Source organism: Typopeltis vanoorti, chromosome 16 (genome assembly GCF_054136105.1).
Source record: "Typopeltis vanoorti isolate ZY-2024b chromosome 16, IOZ_Tvanoo_1.0, whole genome shotgun sequence".
Classification (NCBI taxonomy): domain Eukaryota; kingdom Metazoa; phylum Arthropoda; class Arachnida; order Uropygi; family Thelyphonidae; genus Typopeltis; species Typopeltis vanoorti.
In genome coordinates this window covers 35,787,865-35,806,231 of record NC_143564.1, presented here as the reverse complement: position 1 = coordinate 35,806,231, position 18,367 = coordinate 35,787,865, and the positions used below count along the sequence as shown (strand labels likewise).

Below are 18,367 nucleotides of genomic sequence, written 5' to 3'. Positions count from 1 at the left end.
GATATATTCTTGACTGTAGTGGCGTATGTTCATGGGGCCGGTTTGTCTGTTTGCGGGATGAAAAACGCCAGATAAACTGCCGGAAAAAAACCCTACTGCCCGCACCTAAGACCGGCTAACTTGGCTATGCCTGAGGAAGATCCTCAAGTTCCTCACGTCTTCTACGGGAATTGAACCTGGGACACTCCTTCCCCAGGCATATGGTTGCGAAGCGCAAAGCCACTAGGCTAACCGTGCAGACTATATTGAAATTTTGAATACAATCTTTATATTATTATTTCTTTATAGACCATAAATTCTCTTCTTTATAATTCATGTGTCTCTTGCTGAGATTTATTCTCTCAAACAGTAAAGCTTCATTTGCATGCTGAGAGTATTTTGAGCTGATCTGGCTGAATGGCAGCCAGACCATTTCAGTTACTTTCTGATTGTTTATCTGACATTAGTACAGACAGGCAGAAAAACAGATGAATTTGCCCGTGGCAATTATGTCATGGAGAAACTATGGACAAATTACTCTCTGGTCTCATTTTATGCATAGGATACAGTCCTGAAGATCTTGAATAATTCAAGACTAGTTTCTCATGGGAATATCAATTTAATTAGATATCAGTTTAATTAGATGGATCTAGTTAAAATGAATAAATGGCATAGGATTATTTTTTTTACATACCAATAACTTGCATAATTACATCATATTTGCAACACATAGACATATTTTTATACGAATTCCACTCAGGAAAGACTGTATACCTACCATGGATTGTCTGAGGATTAAATAATCTAGCTCAGCTGTGGGATCAAACATGAAACTTTTTTTTTGAGACTTCTGACCTCCAACAAGCAAAGTGGTGATGGTTTCCTACCAGATGATAAATCATTTGCTATCTAAAGACATACAAATATGTCTTTAGATAGCATCTAAAGATCTAGATGGTCAGATTTGAACCACTGCTTATTGGTTGGAGAGTAGATATGCTGTTTGCTCTGCCAACCAATCTTGCAATTTATTGGTTCAAATAATTTATTTTTAAAAATTGATCTATCTATCAATATATATATATATATTTTTTTTTTTTACAGCTCTGTTTTATCTTTAATCTAAGATATGTTGTAATGCAGCCTTTGATATTCCACATGCTGATAAAACTCAAAAACTCGCACACCCCACCAGCATAACATTTATTGACACATTTTGTTTAATGTTGCATTATTATCTTCATGTCAAAAACCATTGGGTTAATATGTGTATAACCATTTACTAGAACATATAGAATGTAGCAATTCATAATATGTATAATTCAATATGAAAACTAGAGAAGGATTTTTTTATCCTTGTAGGGCTGCTAAACAGTTTGCTCCACTCATTAGTATTCCTTCTAACAATGAAATGAAATGACTGTCTTTTGCTTGAGTACCTCACCATTTGTTATATTCAATTATCCTTTGCACTTAGGTTTTTCTTGGAAAGACATAACTAATTTATATTGTTCTTAAAAGGTAATTCATTTCTTTCAGGACATATTTCCAGGCTCGAAAATTTTGGAGAAACTTGTAAGTAAAGAAAAGTTGAACTGCTTAGTTGTCAACTTATATCCTGGAAATGAAGGCTATTCATTGATGCTGAAAACAAGAACTGGTAGTGACACTGAAACCATTAGACTTCCTTATGAAGTAGAGTATTTTTTGGTATTTCTTTAGTATTTTATATTGTAATGTTCTGTCAGTAATCTCTATTAGAATATGAACATTTCAAGATCTGAAAGATCTGGAAATATCCATGACAAAGATATTTTTTCTTTATGTGACTGCGATCCACGAAAGATAGTAAACCAGTAGTACATTGGTGATGTGGACAGGCCAAGTTGTTATACACAATGATGGTACAACAAAAAAAAATTTAATGCCGGCTGGGGCGTTGCCCAGTTAAACAAGACCCACATTGTTTTTGCCAGGGAACCTGAGTGAACAGCGAAAAGTCAGCTACTGGAACAAATCTGAAAGCACACCCCAACTCAACATCACCAGAGTTAAGGATCGGTACTATCAACATAAGAAGTCTGAATGGCTAAGAAATGGAACTAGCTGAGGAATTAGATAAGTACCAGATCAACATAATAGGGGTGACTGAAACAAAAAAGACAAAAATTGATGAGATCTTTCTGAATAATAAATACAAAATGTTATATTCAGGCAATGACAATCAAGGAAAAGAAGGAATAGCCATAGTATTCAACGCAAAATATGAGCTAATCTTCTTGAATTGCAGGCGGTTTCAAGTAGAGTGATGTGGGCAAATATGAGAATGGGGAACTGGACAATGAGACTTATTGGAAGTTTCTTTTTCACTTGGTTAGACTATAATAAATTTAGTGTAATCCCTTTATCCAAGTGTAAGCAAACAAAGATTGCACCTGAAAATATCTTCAGGACTGAGGTAAGGTAGTGCAACACCAGGCAACTCTGAGTAAAGGTGGATCAAGCTCTCATCACTCCTTGTGTCAGTATCTCCCATAATGCAAAGCACATCTCCTTGTGGACATGTATACTGCTATACATTAAGGGGAGGGCCACTATCCAGACCGGTTTCAACCTTTATTGAGGTCTCGTCAGTGGGAGGCAGACCCAAACGTGGAGATACTAAGGCAGAAGCAATAGGAGAGGTCATATTTACCTATAGGAGTTGCCAACAGGTGTAACACCTTATTACTGAATTACTCTGGATTTAGAAAAAGATGTTGGAAGTTTATTTTTCACTTGGTTAAGCCGGAGTTGCTTGGTGTTGCACTACCTTACCTCAGTCCCGAAGATATTTTCAGGCATAAACTTTGTTGCTTATACTTGGATAAAGGATTAAACTAAATTTATTATAGTCTAACCAAGTGAAAAATAAACTTCCAACATCTTTCTCTAAATCCAGAGTAATTCAATAATAAGGTGGTACACCTGTTGGCAACTCCTGTAGGTAAATATGACCTCTCCTATTGCTTCTGCCTTAGTGTCCCCCACATTTGGGTCTGCCTCCCACTGACGAGACCTCAATAAAGGTTAAAACCGGTCTGGGTAGTGGCCCTTCCCTTAATGCATAGCAGTATACATGTCTGCAAGGAGATGTGCTTTGCATTATGGAAGATACTGAGACAAGGAGTGATAAGAGCTTGGTCCACCTTTACTCAGAGTTGTCTGGTGTTGCACTACCTTACCTCATTCTTGAAGATATTTTCAGGTACAAACTTTGTTTGCTTACACTTGGATAAAGGATTAAATCAAATTTATTATAAAATGAGACTTATTTGTGCCTATGGTCCCACAGAAGGTTCTACTAAGGTAGAAGTGGAGGAATTTTTGATGATTTAGAAAAAGCAACTGACACAATGAAAAAGGAAAAGTTTGTCCTTGTTGGGGATCTAAATAGCAGAGTAGGAAATGATTGTCAGACATACAAAAATATTTTGTGAAAATTTGGAAAAAAGAGCAAAGCTAATAATAATGGCAAATATCTGCTGGATTTTTGCTCAGGACATGGACTGGTTATTACTAACACCATGTTCCAACATAAAAATATGCACAAATTCACATGGAGAGAAGAGGCTAGGAATAAGAAAAGTCTCATTGACTATGTTATTGTTGATAGTGATGTTTTCTCCCTGGTGCAGAACACCAGAGTGTACAGAGGATTTGAAATTGGAAGTGATCACTATTTAGTCTTGAGCAGGATAAAATTGAATTTCATATTGAAAAGAATAACGTGTAAGAAAGTTTTAAAGCGAATAAAAGTTGAGCAGCTCTCAGATGTGAACTGTAGCCTAAAATACACAAACATTATTCAAGAAAAAATGAATGTGAACAGGAACCAAACCTTGAAGATTCAGCGGCCAGCCCTGAAGAAAACACTGTCTGATTCAGGTAGAGAGGCATGTGGTGAGGTTGTCTGCAAGTATAGAAAAATCAGAACTCCATGGTGGACACAAGAAGTTAAAGAGGCAGCAGTGATTGAAATGAAGAAAGCATATCAAAAGTCAGGCAAATAAGTCAGCTTGTGCTCTTAGAGAATACAAAGACAAATGTGAGAGAGCGAAACACTGTGTAAAACTAGCTAAACAAAAGTCATGGGAGGACTTTGGCAAGAACATAGAAAATAAATATCAAGAGGGTGGTAAGAAATTCTGGAGGTTGTTGAAGAAGCTTAGAAATGGAAGAAAGAGTGCTGTAAAAGGAGTTGGAGATGATAAAGGTGACATGAAAATGGGAGAAAAAGGTATCCTTGAAGTATGAAGTAATTACTTCGAAAAATTGCTAAATGAAACAAGCAGTGATGACAGCACAGTTTCAAAAAACACTGACCAGGCATGCAGTCAGGAATACATATCCATACTTGAAGTAGTAAAAGCCATCAAAGGCTTGAAATGTGGAAAGGCAGCAGGAGTAGATGATATTCGACCGAAATGCTGAAATATGGTGGTATAAAAGTCTTACACTGGCTGCACTGCATAGTTCAGAAAGTCTGGACAGAGGGACGAATTCACGATGATTAGAGTAGAGCTCTAATAGTACCCATATATAAAAAGGGAAATAAAACTGAATGTGAGAATTACAGAGGTATTTCCCTACTGAGTGTTCCTAGCAAGATCTATGCAAGTATACTTGAGAAACGGTTGAGAAGAATTGCAGAAGAAAAGCTTGGTGAAGAACAAGCTGGATTCAGGCCAAATAGAGGCTGTCAGAATCAGATCTCCACTTTACGACAAATAGTTGAGAAAGCATGGAATATTACAAAGATCTGTATTTACGTTTTGTTGATCTGGAAAAGGCATATGACAAGGTGCCAAGAGAGAAGCTATTCAATACGCTACAGTTATAAGGTGTCAATGGAGCATTATATCAAGCAATACTTAGTCTTTATTTGAGTTGTAAGTCAGCAGTTAGAATTGAAGGAAGTACAGGAAGATGGTTTAATGTTAAATCTTTGTGAGACAAGGATATTCATTATCCCCTCTGTTATTCATTATCTATATGGATCATATTATGAAGGAAAGTGGTATTAAACCTGATATCAAAATTGGAGATGTTAATGTCAACTCTTTGCTTTATGCAGACGATGTTATATTTCTAAATAAACCCACTACAAGTTTGCAAGATTCCCTGACTAAATTGAAGAGCTGTTGTAATAGATATGGTATGAAAGTCAGCAATAAAAAGACAAAGACAATGAAAATATGTAGAATTGTTGAAAATGTCAACTGTGTTGTGAACGGGGAACCTGTGGAACAAGTAAAACATTTCAGCTACTTAGGCACGATTTTTAGTGAAGATGGTAAATTAAATATGGAAATAGACAACAGAATCAACAAAGCTGGTATGGTAGGCAGTCAGATAAATTCATATGGAATAAGAGAGAAATTGGTTGGAACACTAAATTATTATTATTATTATTATTATTATTACGGGCAACTCTAGGGAGTCTTAGACTCATCGAGGGAGGCCCCAAATCATTTTCATCACAACTATTCGACATTCATACAGTATCTATCATACCTCGCCTTAAACTCATTCACTGTCACAGCATCCACCACAGACTCAGGGAGCGCATTCCACTCATTCACTACTCTAAAAGTAAAGAACCCAGCTCTAACACCTTTACTAACCACACTTTTGCCCAGTTTCCATGGATGCCCCTAGTCCTCCCACAACCAGCCCTGTTCTCAAAAATATCTTCTGAATTAATTTTATAGAAACCCTTCAGTAATTTGAATGTCTCAATCATATCTCCCCTCCTCCGCCTATCAACCAATTTGTGCAACCCACAAATCCTCAACCTGTTCTCATACGGTTCATTCCACAGACCTGCTATCATCTTGGTCACTCGCCTCTGGATCCTCTCCACATCCTCCCCATCAAGAAGAAACCTAGGTGACCAAATCTGAGCACAGTAGTCGAGATGAGGTCTTATCAAGGCTCGATACAGAGGAACAATAACCTGCTTGTCTCTGCTTGTCAAGGTATTTTTCAACAACCAAGTGAGTTGATGAGCTGATTTAGCTACTTTTGCAATGTGCCCCCTAAACATCTCTATTTCCACCAACACTCCCAAGTCCCTGGCCTCATCAATCTCTTGGAGTACAGTTCCACCAATGTGGTATACTGCTGCCAATCTTTTCACCCCAAAATGCATAACCTTACATTTTGCCACATTAAATTGACATCCATTCTCCCTAGCCCAGACCTCCAATCTATCCAAATCATCCTGCAAAATTTTGACGTCATCTGCATTCACTATTGCCCTACCCAACTTCGCATCATCCGCAAACAAATGAACTGTTCCTCTCAGATCCTTTCCTATATCATTTATGAACAAATTAAACAGCAGTGGTCCAAGAACAGATCCTTGTGGTACACCACTAGTCACAGGCCATCTTGTGGACTCTACTCCTGAGTAAACCACTCTCTGATATCTCTCCGTCAACCACCCTCCTATCCATCTCACCAACCCTATGTCCATTCCCATATGCTGCAATTTACTGATTAGAATTCCATGTGGTATCCTGTCAAAGGCCTTAGCAAGGTCCAGCAGAATCACTGTAAACCCATTACCCTTATCCAGTTCAGCCGTCACTGTGTTATAATACGTGAGCAAGTTACTGAGGCATGACCTACCCTTCACAAAACCATGCTGTCCCCGATACAGTATCCCATTTTCTTCTATCCAATCTTGTATTTTCCTCTTGACTATTTTCTCTAAGACCTTGATAATGATTCCTGTTATGCTGATTGGCCGGTAATTTTCAACAGCAGCCTTGGAACCACCTTTGTGCAGTGGAACTATTTTCCCCTCTTTATATGGTCAAGGGCACTGACAATTCTTTGGCCGCTTCACGTACGACACGAGCTGGTATACCATCCAATCCCACAGATGTATTGACATTGAGGTTCTGTAATAGACTAGTTACCTCTACCTCATTCATCACAATTCCAGTATAAGCTGTTGGTTCCTCCATTTCAGCAAAGCCACCACCTGGATGATATACTCTTGCAAAGTGCTCGCTCAGTAATTCCACAACATCGACTGATTCAGTTACCTCCCTACCCTCAGCATTTTTTAAGATCATTCTACCATGAGCATTTTTCCTTTTACTTGCAACATATTGAAAAAACTGTTTGGGATTCTCTTTAGCCTGCATGGCCAATTTCCTTTCGTAATCTGCTTTTGCTTTTCTTACCACCCTTGTTACCATCCTGGCCTGAGCTTTATACTGTTCATGCACCTGATGGTCACCCTTCTCCTTAAATTCCCTCCACAATTGTTTCTTTTTTTGCAGCTCAAGCTTAATAGTGTTATTCATCCATTTAACCCCTACCTGATTTATTATTCGGACTCTTGGTATACAGTCAACCATTGCCTCCTGCAAACAGTTCTTAACCACCTCCCATGCACCATCAACATCCAGCCCTTGCAGTTTTACATGCCATGGCATTGAGCCAAGCACACACCTAAGCTTGTCATACTTACCAGCCCGGTAATTCCACATATACCCTGTCTTAATTGTAAATTCGACTCCTTTAGCCACCTCCCAAGTCATGACCTTATGGTCACTCTCACCAATTGGTGGCAACATGGTCATGTTCGTTACAGCTACATTCTCAGTTGCAATTACTAGGTCCAGCACTCTCTGCCCCCTGGTATTTTCCAATACATGTTGCCGTAGATAGTTGTCTCTTAATAACTGCATAAAATCCAATTCCTTCCTCCCATGTGCCCTCTCCTCTTTCCAGTCAATGTTACCATAATTGAAATCACCCATAATAATTACCCTCCTTCCATTCATTTCTTCTATTTGCTTATGCATACTATTCCCACCATCCACTCCATCACCCGGTCTATAGCAGCACCCAATTGTATATTTTGTTCTGCTAGATTGTATCTCACACCAAACAGCCTCAAATGTGCTTTTTTCCCCATCCTGCAGTTCAACTTCTATACTCCTTGGCTGAAGCTCATCAGCTATCATCAATAACACTCCTCCCCCCTTTTTATTCACCCTGTCACTCTTGTATACAGCTAAATTAGCTGTATACAAGACAGTGTTCAAACCAGTTTTAACTTATGGATCTAAGAGCTGGGTCAGAAGAAAAATACTTGACCAAAGACTAGAGACCGCAGATATGAGAGTCCTGAGAAAGATTAGAGGCGTGCATAGATGGCATCAATGGCAATATCATATTAAAAACGAGAATATTAGTAAAGAACTTGACATTGTCAGCATCCAGGAATGCTTTAGCAGAGCTAATCTCAGGTGGTATGGTCACTTAAACAGAATGGGCGAGGAAAGATTAGCACAACAAGTGTTCTCTGCCAGGTTGGCAGGAAAATGACCCAGAGGAAGACCAATATATAGGTGGATTGATACAGTACAAAGTTCTTTAGACAATAGAAATATAAGATCTGATAATGTTGGAGTCTTGACAAGTAACAGACTGATTTGGAGGAAAATTGTAGATTGGAAGTTAGTAATGATGTAAATTTTTCATGTAGTACTATCATATCCTGTACACCCCTTGAGGGTACCTGTCAGGAATTCGATGATGATGAATTCCTGATCTGTACCTTCAAAGAAGGTACTAGATACCATGGTAGTGCCATGTAATAAGTTTATATTATTATTAACTTCCAACAATAGCTTTGCTCTAAATTAATCTATTATTTGTCAGGACTTTAACATTACAGATCATATATATATTTGTATTTTGTCTTGGTCTTTTTTTTTTCTCATCATGGCATCAAAATAATACCTGTTTTGCTAACTTCTCCCATTCTGTTTAAGTGATAATGCTAATTTGAATTAGCTCTGTTTGTACATTTTGAATGCTAACAATGTCAAGTTTTTCCTTTATATCTTCATTTTTAATATAATTCTTCAGTGCCATCTGTTTACTTCTCTAACAAAACTCTCACATCTGTGGTCTCTAGTCTTTAATGAATTGCTTTATTTCTAAACCTACTCTCAGATCAATAAGTTAAAATTGACTTGTCTCGTAATGCTTGATTCATTGTTTTTACTAATCTCTTAATTCATTATAAAATTATTAGCTTGACTCCACAGCATACCAATCTGAATATTTTGTTGCATATTTCCATACTTAATTTGCAGTCACTAAAATTGTGTCTAAATAACTGAAATATTTAATTGTTTTACAGGCTCTCCATTGTAGATATTGATATTTTTCACACCATTTTTCATTGTTTTCATCTTTTCATTGCTGGTTTTATACCGGATTTGTTACTGCAGTTAATTACTTTTACTTAGATAGTCCTCCTGAAGACTTTCTCTGGCTTTCAACTGTTTAGAGACTTATGTGCTGGTTTGAACTTATTTTAAGATTTAATGGAATAAATATAGTACACATAAATAATTAAACAACATGTTTAATCAATCCTACATTTCAGTATCATGATGAGCTTTGATGTCACCTCTCTTTTTACCAATATCCCTCTTTCTGAAACTTTAAATTTACTAAAAAAATTTTCTCATTCTCCCCATATCATTGAACTTTTTTAATTTTACTATTGATTCTGGCTACTTCACTTGGAAAGATACTGTTTATAAAAAGATTGAGGGTACAGCCATGGGCTCTCCCCCCCCCCCTCTCTAGCCAAGTATTGTATGGAGCATTTTGAAGAATATGCTCTTGATGATGCTATTCTCAAATCTGCTATGTGGTCAAATAGAGAACACATCATCAATGTATCTTAGCTTGATAGAAGGTTTAAGATTAGCAGTATCAAGAGCGTGTTTTTCAAAATGCTGCATATAATAATAAAACTCCTTTCTCCTCCATCTCAACAAATAGCACTCTGAAATCCAGTTCACTCAAAAAGACAATTACAGTATCCTGCCTTTTCTAGATACTCTAATCACTCGTCTTTCCAATGGCACCCTTTCTTTCTCAGTTTACAGAAAACCCACTCACACAGATAGATACATACATAAATCCCCCCCCCCCCCTTAACAATATGGTGCTATCAAAACCCTCATTAATAGAGTCTCCAATTTCTGTTCTACCAAGGCTGAACTCTCTTTTATTTGGCAGACTCTCCTATCTAGTGGCTAAAATGCCAAAAAGATCAACGAATTAATTGTCCTTCCCATCTCCTCACATCCCTCTCAACATGCTGACTATAGTAATGTCATTGTTCCTTATATCCAGGGCACCTCAGAACAAATAGCCAGATCTCTAAAAAAAAGCACAATCTCTGCACTACATTTGAACTTTATCTGAAGCTGACCACTCTCATCTGCTCTCCCAAGGATCCTCTGCTTCCTCTCCCAGTTCAGATGTCCCCAAAGTTCCTTGTTCCTGCATCCTATCATATTATGGTCAGACTGCCATGACATGACATGACTGAAAAGAACAAGGGGATTCCCTTGGAAGTTGTATAAGAGTTTGGTTAACAAGGATAGGTTGACTAGATTTTTTGTTTGGAGAGTGGTGATTAAGTGAAATCGATTGCTAGCAGAACTTATGAGTGCTTTGCCACAAGATGTCTTAATATAAGACCTTTTTTTTTTTTTTTCCCCACCAATGCTGAAGGAACCAGTACAAGAGGCAGTGAGCCTCACAGCTATGATTATCCTATTCATAAATGAACTTTTATCATTAACATCAAATCCCATCTCTTGTATTGTGGATGACAGTGCACTCCATTATTTTTTGTCATTGTGCAAATCTTTGATCACCTCACATATTCCAAACTGCAAGATTGTATATAGCAAGTGCCTTAAACACTGATTCCCTTACCATATTTCAGTAGTGTTTTCTCAGTTTCATTGCTACAAAAACACAGACCTGCGTTATTTGATCTGTGAGAATGGTCACACTTACCTCTCCTCCCTTTTAATAATACTGAGTTCTTCACAAGATCGGATGTTTTTTCTTGGGTTGATTTACGCCTCTATACTCATCATCAAATTCCTGATATGTATCCTCAGGAAGGATATTATGGATAGAACTACATGAAAAAGTTACATCATTGCTAACTTTCTATCAACATTCCTACAAATAATCTGTTATCTGTCAATACTTCAATTTTTATCAGATCTTATATTTCTCTCTTTTCTAAGGAACTTTTTTCTGTATCAATCCACCTGGTTCTTGGTCTTCCTCGGGCTCCTTTTCCAGCTATCACGAACACTTGTTTTGCTAACCTCTCCTATTCTGTTTAAATGACCATACTACATAAGGTTAGTTCTGCTAACACATTCCTGAATGCTAATATGGCAAGTTCTTTCTAATATGTTCATTTTTAATACGATATTGCCATTAATGCCATCTGTTTAGTCCCACATCTTTCTTACAACTCTCGTGTGTATGGTCATCAGTCTGTGATCAAGTGTTTTATTTCTAACCCAGCTGTCAGATCCATAAGTTAAAATTGGTTTCAACCCCGTCTTGTATATTGTTAGTTTAGTGTGCCATTCCTACTATACCAGCTTTGCTAATTCTATTGCCTATTTCTATGTTTAATTTGCCATATGACCGAAATATTTTACTTGTTCCTGTGGGTTAATTAATTCTGAATGCAGTCATTTTTTTCAGTGTTTCTGCCTATTTTCGTTGTCTTTGTTTTATTATTGCTGATTTCCCCAACAAATTTATGATAGCAATTATTTGATTTAGTTAGGAAATCCTGTAGACTTGTACTGGATTTATTTAGAAGTATAATATCATCTGCATAAAGTAAAGAGCTAAGATTAACATCTCTAATTTGATATCAGGTTTAATATTACTTTGTTTCATAATGTGATCCATATAGATGATGAATAACAGTGGAGTTCATGTACATCCTTTCTCACACCTGATTTAACATCAAACCATCTTCCTGTACCTTTCTTCAATTCTAGCTGCTGACTTAAAAGTTAATGTGGACTAAGTATTATGCTAGATATAATGTCCGATTTACATCATATAACTATGCATTTTGAACAGCTTTTCTCTTGTTGTGTACTAAAACCTAAGTACAGATCCTTGTCATATTCCAATGATTTCTCAACTATTTGTCATAAAGTGAAAATTTGATCTGAATCCAGTTTGTTCTCCAAGCTTGCCTTTCACAAGTTTTCTTAGCTGTTTCTTAAGTATACTTGCACAAATCTTACCAGGAACACTCAGTATGGAAATTCCTCTGTTATTCTTACATTCAGTTTTATTGCCCTTTTTATATATGGGTACTATGAGAGCTCTATTCCAATCATCTGGAATTTGTCCCTCTGTCCAGACCTTCTTGCAGTGGCTCCACTCCATACATGAGCATTTCTAGTCAATTATCATTTCAGGCTTTTGATGGTTTTTCTACTTCAAGTATGGATATGTTTCTTCTGTTTACTTTCATCTTTAAGATTCACAGTATTTTTCTTCTTCCTGTATGAATGATTCCTAAGGAAAAATGATTGAACACTTAAAAAATCAAGTCTGTATCCTCTGAAACAGCTGTTAAATCATTATTGCACTAATGGAATCTTTAATATGCAATAAGAATTTCTCTTCCTCTATGAGAAATTTTATTTATCAAGTTCTAAAGTTCCTATAACTTTCTTCCACAACTGTTATTCCATTTATTTTTGATAACTAAATAACGTTTAAAGCATTTTTCTTTCTGAAAGACTGCTACTACAGAACTTTTTCTCACTAGTTCCAAAAACTGTTCCATATCACTCATATCTGCATATCTCTCTCTCAGATGCATGTATCCAGCTGTTACAATGTCTTCCACAGTAAAAGATGGATAGACTTTACCTTCCTCCAAACGCAAGCTTGGAAGAGTGTAAAGTGCATGCTGGAGCATGTGCTTTACACTCGCGCATGCTCCAGCATGCACAATATTTCCAGTTCTTATTCAGTCGTTAAGTAAAGGGAAACCACTGCCATTACACGTTATCTTCACGATGCTTTGCTTGAAAGCAGTAAAAATTCACATTTTCAGTCAATTAAGTAAGTCTTTTCAACTATGTCCTTTAAGAGTGGAGGCTTTGGAAGGCAGTGACAATAATGATTTTCAAAGCATATGGTGTGAGGTAGAGATCGGCAATACAGGATATTTAGTGGGATGTTGCTACAAACCAAGGAGCACAGAGGGTGGGACCAGGAGATGTTTAGACAGTTGAGTTGAGCTTGGCAAGTGCAAGAAGAATAATTGTTATGGGAGATTTTAACTACAGCAGTATAAATTGGGGAGAGGAAGATGCATGTAGCAATAAGAGAATGGAATTTCTAGAATTCTTGAGGGACAAATGTCTTAGGCAACATGTAATAGAGGGAACAAGAGGTTCAAGAGTTTTGGATTTGGTCATAGCATCAAAAGAGTTTATAATAACTGAGATGATATATCTCCAACCAGTTGGAGAGAGTGACCATCTTGTTTTGACTTGGAAGATGAATAGACATGCAGGAGTATCAAAGAGACAGGAATGTATGTGGAATTATAAGGCAGGTGATTATAATAGTCTTAGACATCAACTTGGGAAAGTTTCATGGAGGGAGGAATTGGAAGGCTGGGATATCATTAGCTCTTGGGAAATTGTGAAGGAATATTTGTTAGCAGCAATAGTAAACTGTATTCCACAAGGGAAGAAGAGAACACAATTTGGAGTAAAGTGGATGACAAACAATATTAAACAGGAACTGCATGTGAAGAAGAAATGGAAGAGATATAAGGAGATGAGTGAAGAGCCAGATGCATGAAGAATATAGGACACAGGCCAGGAGAGTGACTAGTATAGTAAGGAAGACGAAACTGGAATATGAGAAGAGATTGCCCTAACATCCAAAGAAAATCCTAGGGAGTTTTTTGAGTTATATGGCTGGTAGGAAGAGGAATGATTGTGGGAATAGAGTGACTGATCCAGAGGACATAGTGGAATTGTTCGATGAACACTTTATTGGAGTATTTCATCCTGGAGGAGTAAATTTTAATACTAGAGGGATAAGGCAAGTTCGAGGTTTAGAGATGCAGGAGGAGAGTGTTCCAAATACTGAGTACTCTGGATGTCAGTAAAGCTGTGGGACTGGATGATATTTCACCATGAGTTTTGAGAGAATGTGCTAAAGAAATGACAGCTCCTTTGACCTGGCTTTTCAATGAAAGTCTGGCTACAGGAAAGGTCCCCAGGGAATGGACGGAAGGTAAGATAGTGCCATTGCATAAGGACGGTAGCAGACTGGAAGTGTCTAATTATAAGCCAGTTTGTGTGTCATCAGTAGTTAAGATCTTGGAGAAATTAGTAAGGGACCGTATACAGCATTGGGCAGATGAGGGTAATGTTATCTGTGAGAGTCAACATGGATTTGTTAAGGGGCACTCTTGTTTTAGTAATATCCTAGCCTTTTATAACAAAGTTACAAGAGCAGTAGATGAGGGAAAAGCATATACTGCCATTTGTTGGACTTTGCAAAGGCATTTGAGAAGGTGCCACATGATAAACTGATATTTTAGTTGCAGACATGAGTTTGGATGTCAGGTTGGTCAACTGGATTCAGAATTGACTGTCCGATAGGTATCAGAGAGTTGTGTATAGTAGGGCAGTTTCAAGGAGGCAGAGGGATACAAGTGGGGGTCCCACAGGGCTCAGTACTGGGACCTATATTGTTTAACCTTTATATCAATGACATTGTCAGTAGATTGTAGGGGGATATTCAGTTGTTTGCAGATGATGTGAAGCTGGGAAGGGTTATTAGTAATAGTGCAGATGTGGTAGCCCTGCGAGAGGATTTGAATAGGCTAGACAGATAGGCAAATGACTGGGGGTGTCAGTTTAATGCAGCAAAATGTAAGGTCTTGAGGTTTGGGACACTTCGATGGGAGGCTGCAGGGGAGATAAGAGGTCTGGGGTTGATGATTGATAGAAACTTGAAATTCAGAGGACATATTGTAAAGGTGGTGAAGGTAACATAGATGATTGCTGCAATAATGAGAAGGATGCTGACCTGCAGAGGTAAAAGTTATCATTCGGTTGTATAAGACCCTGATCAGACAGCACTTAGATTATTGTTCTCAGATTTTGTCCCCAGGATTTGAAGGAGATAAATTAACTGTGGAAAGGATACAAATGCAGATAACAAAGATGGTTTCAGGACTGTACAATGTTAATTATGAGGATTGGCTGAGGGAATGTGGACTGCAGAGTTTGGCAAATAGAAGGAGAGGTGATATGATTGAGACTTTTAAACTGTTGAGAGGTGGTTACAGGGTTGACACTAGGGAGTTCTTTCGCTTGGTTGAACAGCGTGAAGGAGTGATGACAAGGGGCCATCCCTAGAAGTTACGAAAGGAAACTGTGAGCAAGAGGTGAGGAGTGGTTTCTTTGCATTGAGGGTGGTTGAACCATGGAATGCATTGCCTGATAGAGTGGTGAGAGTGAGAACGGTCAATAAGTTTAAGGAGTTGTATGATAGACTTTGTGTTTCCTAGGAAAGACCTCCCGCAATGAGTCTTTTGACTCCATGGAGGCCTGAATAATAATAATTATATATTGCAAACATACACAAATATTAAACTATAATACTAGTTTTTGGTCAGACTAACAAGCAGATCTGCCACATTCACTCTGTTAAAAATTAGCACTACATGTAAACATGATATATTAACTGTGCGTGACTACTTGTAAACAAACAATTCACAACTATACATATATACATATAAAAACAAGCAATAAATTGTACAGTTCTCACAATTTAAATGCACTAACAACCAAAATTGGTAATTTGAAATAGAATATATAAGTAGAAACGAAATTATGTAGAACATCTGTATGGATATACGGATCGGCTGAGGGAATGTGGATAGAAGAAGGAGAGGTGATATGTATTTCTCACTGTATTCCTGTTAAGCATTTCCTATGATCATGCTGTAACTGCGTGTTTCATTTGGTAGTCTTTCAAAGTAATTACCCCAGACATCTAGAAATACCCATCTTCAGGTTTCATATCACTTTCATCATCTCTGATTCCTTTTACAGTACCCTTTCCTCTATTTCTAAGCTTTTCCAATAGTCTCCAAAATATTTTGCCACCTTTCTGATAGTTCTTTTCTACGATAGGTCTTCCAACTTTTGTTTAGCTAGTTTTACACAGTGCTTCACTTTCTGACATTTTCTCTGTATTCTCTAAGATTAAAAGCCATCTCACTTTGCCAGGAACTTTCAATATACTTTCTTCTTTTCCTTAACTGCCTCTTTAACCTCCTGAGTCCACATGGAGTTCTGATTTTTCTCTTGCAGATAACCTCACTGCATACCTTTTTGGCTGAATCGATTAATAGACTGAATCTTTAAGGTTTGGTTCTGGTTTCTTGATCTACAAGTATGCAATTCATCCCTGAAAGCTGCTCAACTTTGATTCATTTTAAAACTTTCTAACACACTGTTCTTTTCAATATGATTGTGTCCTGAACCAGTCAGAAAATATCACTATCAGCAACAACATAGTTAGACTTTTCTTATTTCTTGCATATTCTTTCCGTGTGAATTTGTGCACATTTTTATGTTGGAACATGGTGAATAATGAATAGTCCATGTCCTGAAAACAGAAATCCAGCAGGTACTTATCATTATTATTAACTTTGCTCTTTTCTCCATATTTTCCTAGAACATTTATGTTTGGTAATCATTTTTTACTCTGCTGTTTAGATCTCGAAATGACCAGCATTTCCTTTTTTGTTGTGTCAACCGCCTTTTCTAATGCATCCAAAAATTCCTCTGTTTCTTCCTTAGTAGAACCTTATGTGAGACTATACTTACAAATGAGTTTTTATTGTCCAGTTTCCCATACTGATATTTTAACACATTACTCTGCTTGATAATGTCTGTCATTTAAGAAGATTATCCTCATATCTAGTTTTCAATACTATAGCTGCTCCATCTTTTCCCTGATTGTTATTGTCTGAATTAATTAACATCTTGTATTTGTTATCAAGTATAACATTGTATTTGTATTCATTTGTATAAACAAATGAAATCTTAGAAAGATTTCATTTGTTTTTGTCTTCTTTGTTTCAGCACCTATTATGTCACTGCTACTTATCTGGTTATTCTGCTAGTTTCATTTCTTTTCCATTGATGCTTCTTGTGTTCATGGTGCCAGTCTTGGAGTCTGCTGATCTTCTGTTGAATTTGTTCTTCTGTTTGAGGTGGAATTTTTTTCACCACTATACTTTCTTACACATATTACATCCAGTAACCTCTTCTGCCTCCAAAAAGACTAGTTATCCTTTTCTGCTCAAGACATTACTTCTTACTTTTATAACTTCTAACAGTGTATAAATCTCAAATCTGCATAAATTTAGAGTATTGTTATTGCATATAGAATGATGAACAAAATCTCTCTAAAAATGTTATATTACCCCACTCAGAGATATACTCCGTTCACTTTTTTCATAGACATTTTGTTTTTTGCTTGTGCTTCTGTAGGTATTTTCGTGGATTTTGTTCCACTCTGACTGCCACCAGTCCCTGACCTTCTTTAAGCCTAAAAACAAATGAGAAACTGTTAGCCAACATCCATACACTTCAGCTCCAAGCCTACTGATTTGTCTATAGGTGAGAGATGAATTTCATTGTTCAGTGTGAGACCACTGCCCCACTTATTGGAAGCCAGACATAGTGCATTGTTAAAGGTCCATGTTTTTTCTCTAGAGCAAGGTTTCCAGGTGATAAAAAAAATAATTAAAAATACAAAAAAAAAATCTATATATAAAATTAATAGAAATAGGGAAAAAAATCCTTAGCCCATCCATGGTACTAATGTACTGTAGGTTTACATTTCATGGGTGGGAGTAACATAAAAAAAATTTCTTTACCATACCTTGTCTGCAACACACATAAACTACCTGCTCTATAATTTTTCAGTGTAAGTTATGAATCTTCCTTATGAATTAGAATCATTGCAAACTTATAATAAGGATTCTCACTCTCAATGATGTCTTGAAAATGATCATAAGTGTACAAATTAACCTCATAATGTACCAAAGAGAAAAATATACCACGTCTTCCTCCAATCTTATCAGTTCATAAATGATTAAATGTACTGTTTGTATTCTTACTCTTCTTATGTTAATTGTTAGCATATTGCCGAGATATGATGGTAATAAGCAGGGGCTAGGATAGCAAATGATTTGAATGCACAGGCTGTGTAGAAAGAAATGGTTTGGAGTTTTTGGATGTGTAGAGTGAGTTTGATGGTAGAAAAGAGTCGTATAAGAGTGATGGCCTGTACTTGAATGGATTTGGTATCAGGAGCTTAGGTCAGCTAAAGTATGCAGATGTGATAATAATATAAATGTTAGTGAGCATGGTTATGAAAGGGTGGACCAGTATGCTTT

The 18,367-nt window shown here is 37.0% G+C and overlaps 1 protein-coding gene across 7 annotated transcripts in view; it reads left to right on the top strand.

Annotated features, from left to right (window-relative positions):
- The window catches only part of Spt20 (transcription factor Spt20 homolog), a 444,696-nt gene that overhangs the window by 61,524 nt on the left and 364,805 nt on the right, over window positions 1-18,367 (top strand). For all 7 annotated transcript variants that reach the window (XM_090405995.1, XM_090405992.1, XM_090405994.1 and 4 more), the window contains exon 5: window positions 1,519-1,674. In XM_090405995.1, coding sequence (XP_090262121.1) covers window positions 1,519-1,674 — 156 coding nt within the window. The remainder of the gene's footprint in view (window positions 1-1,518; window positions 1,675-18,367) is intronic.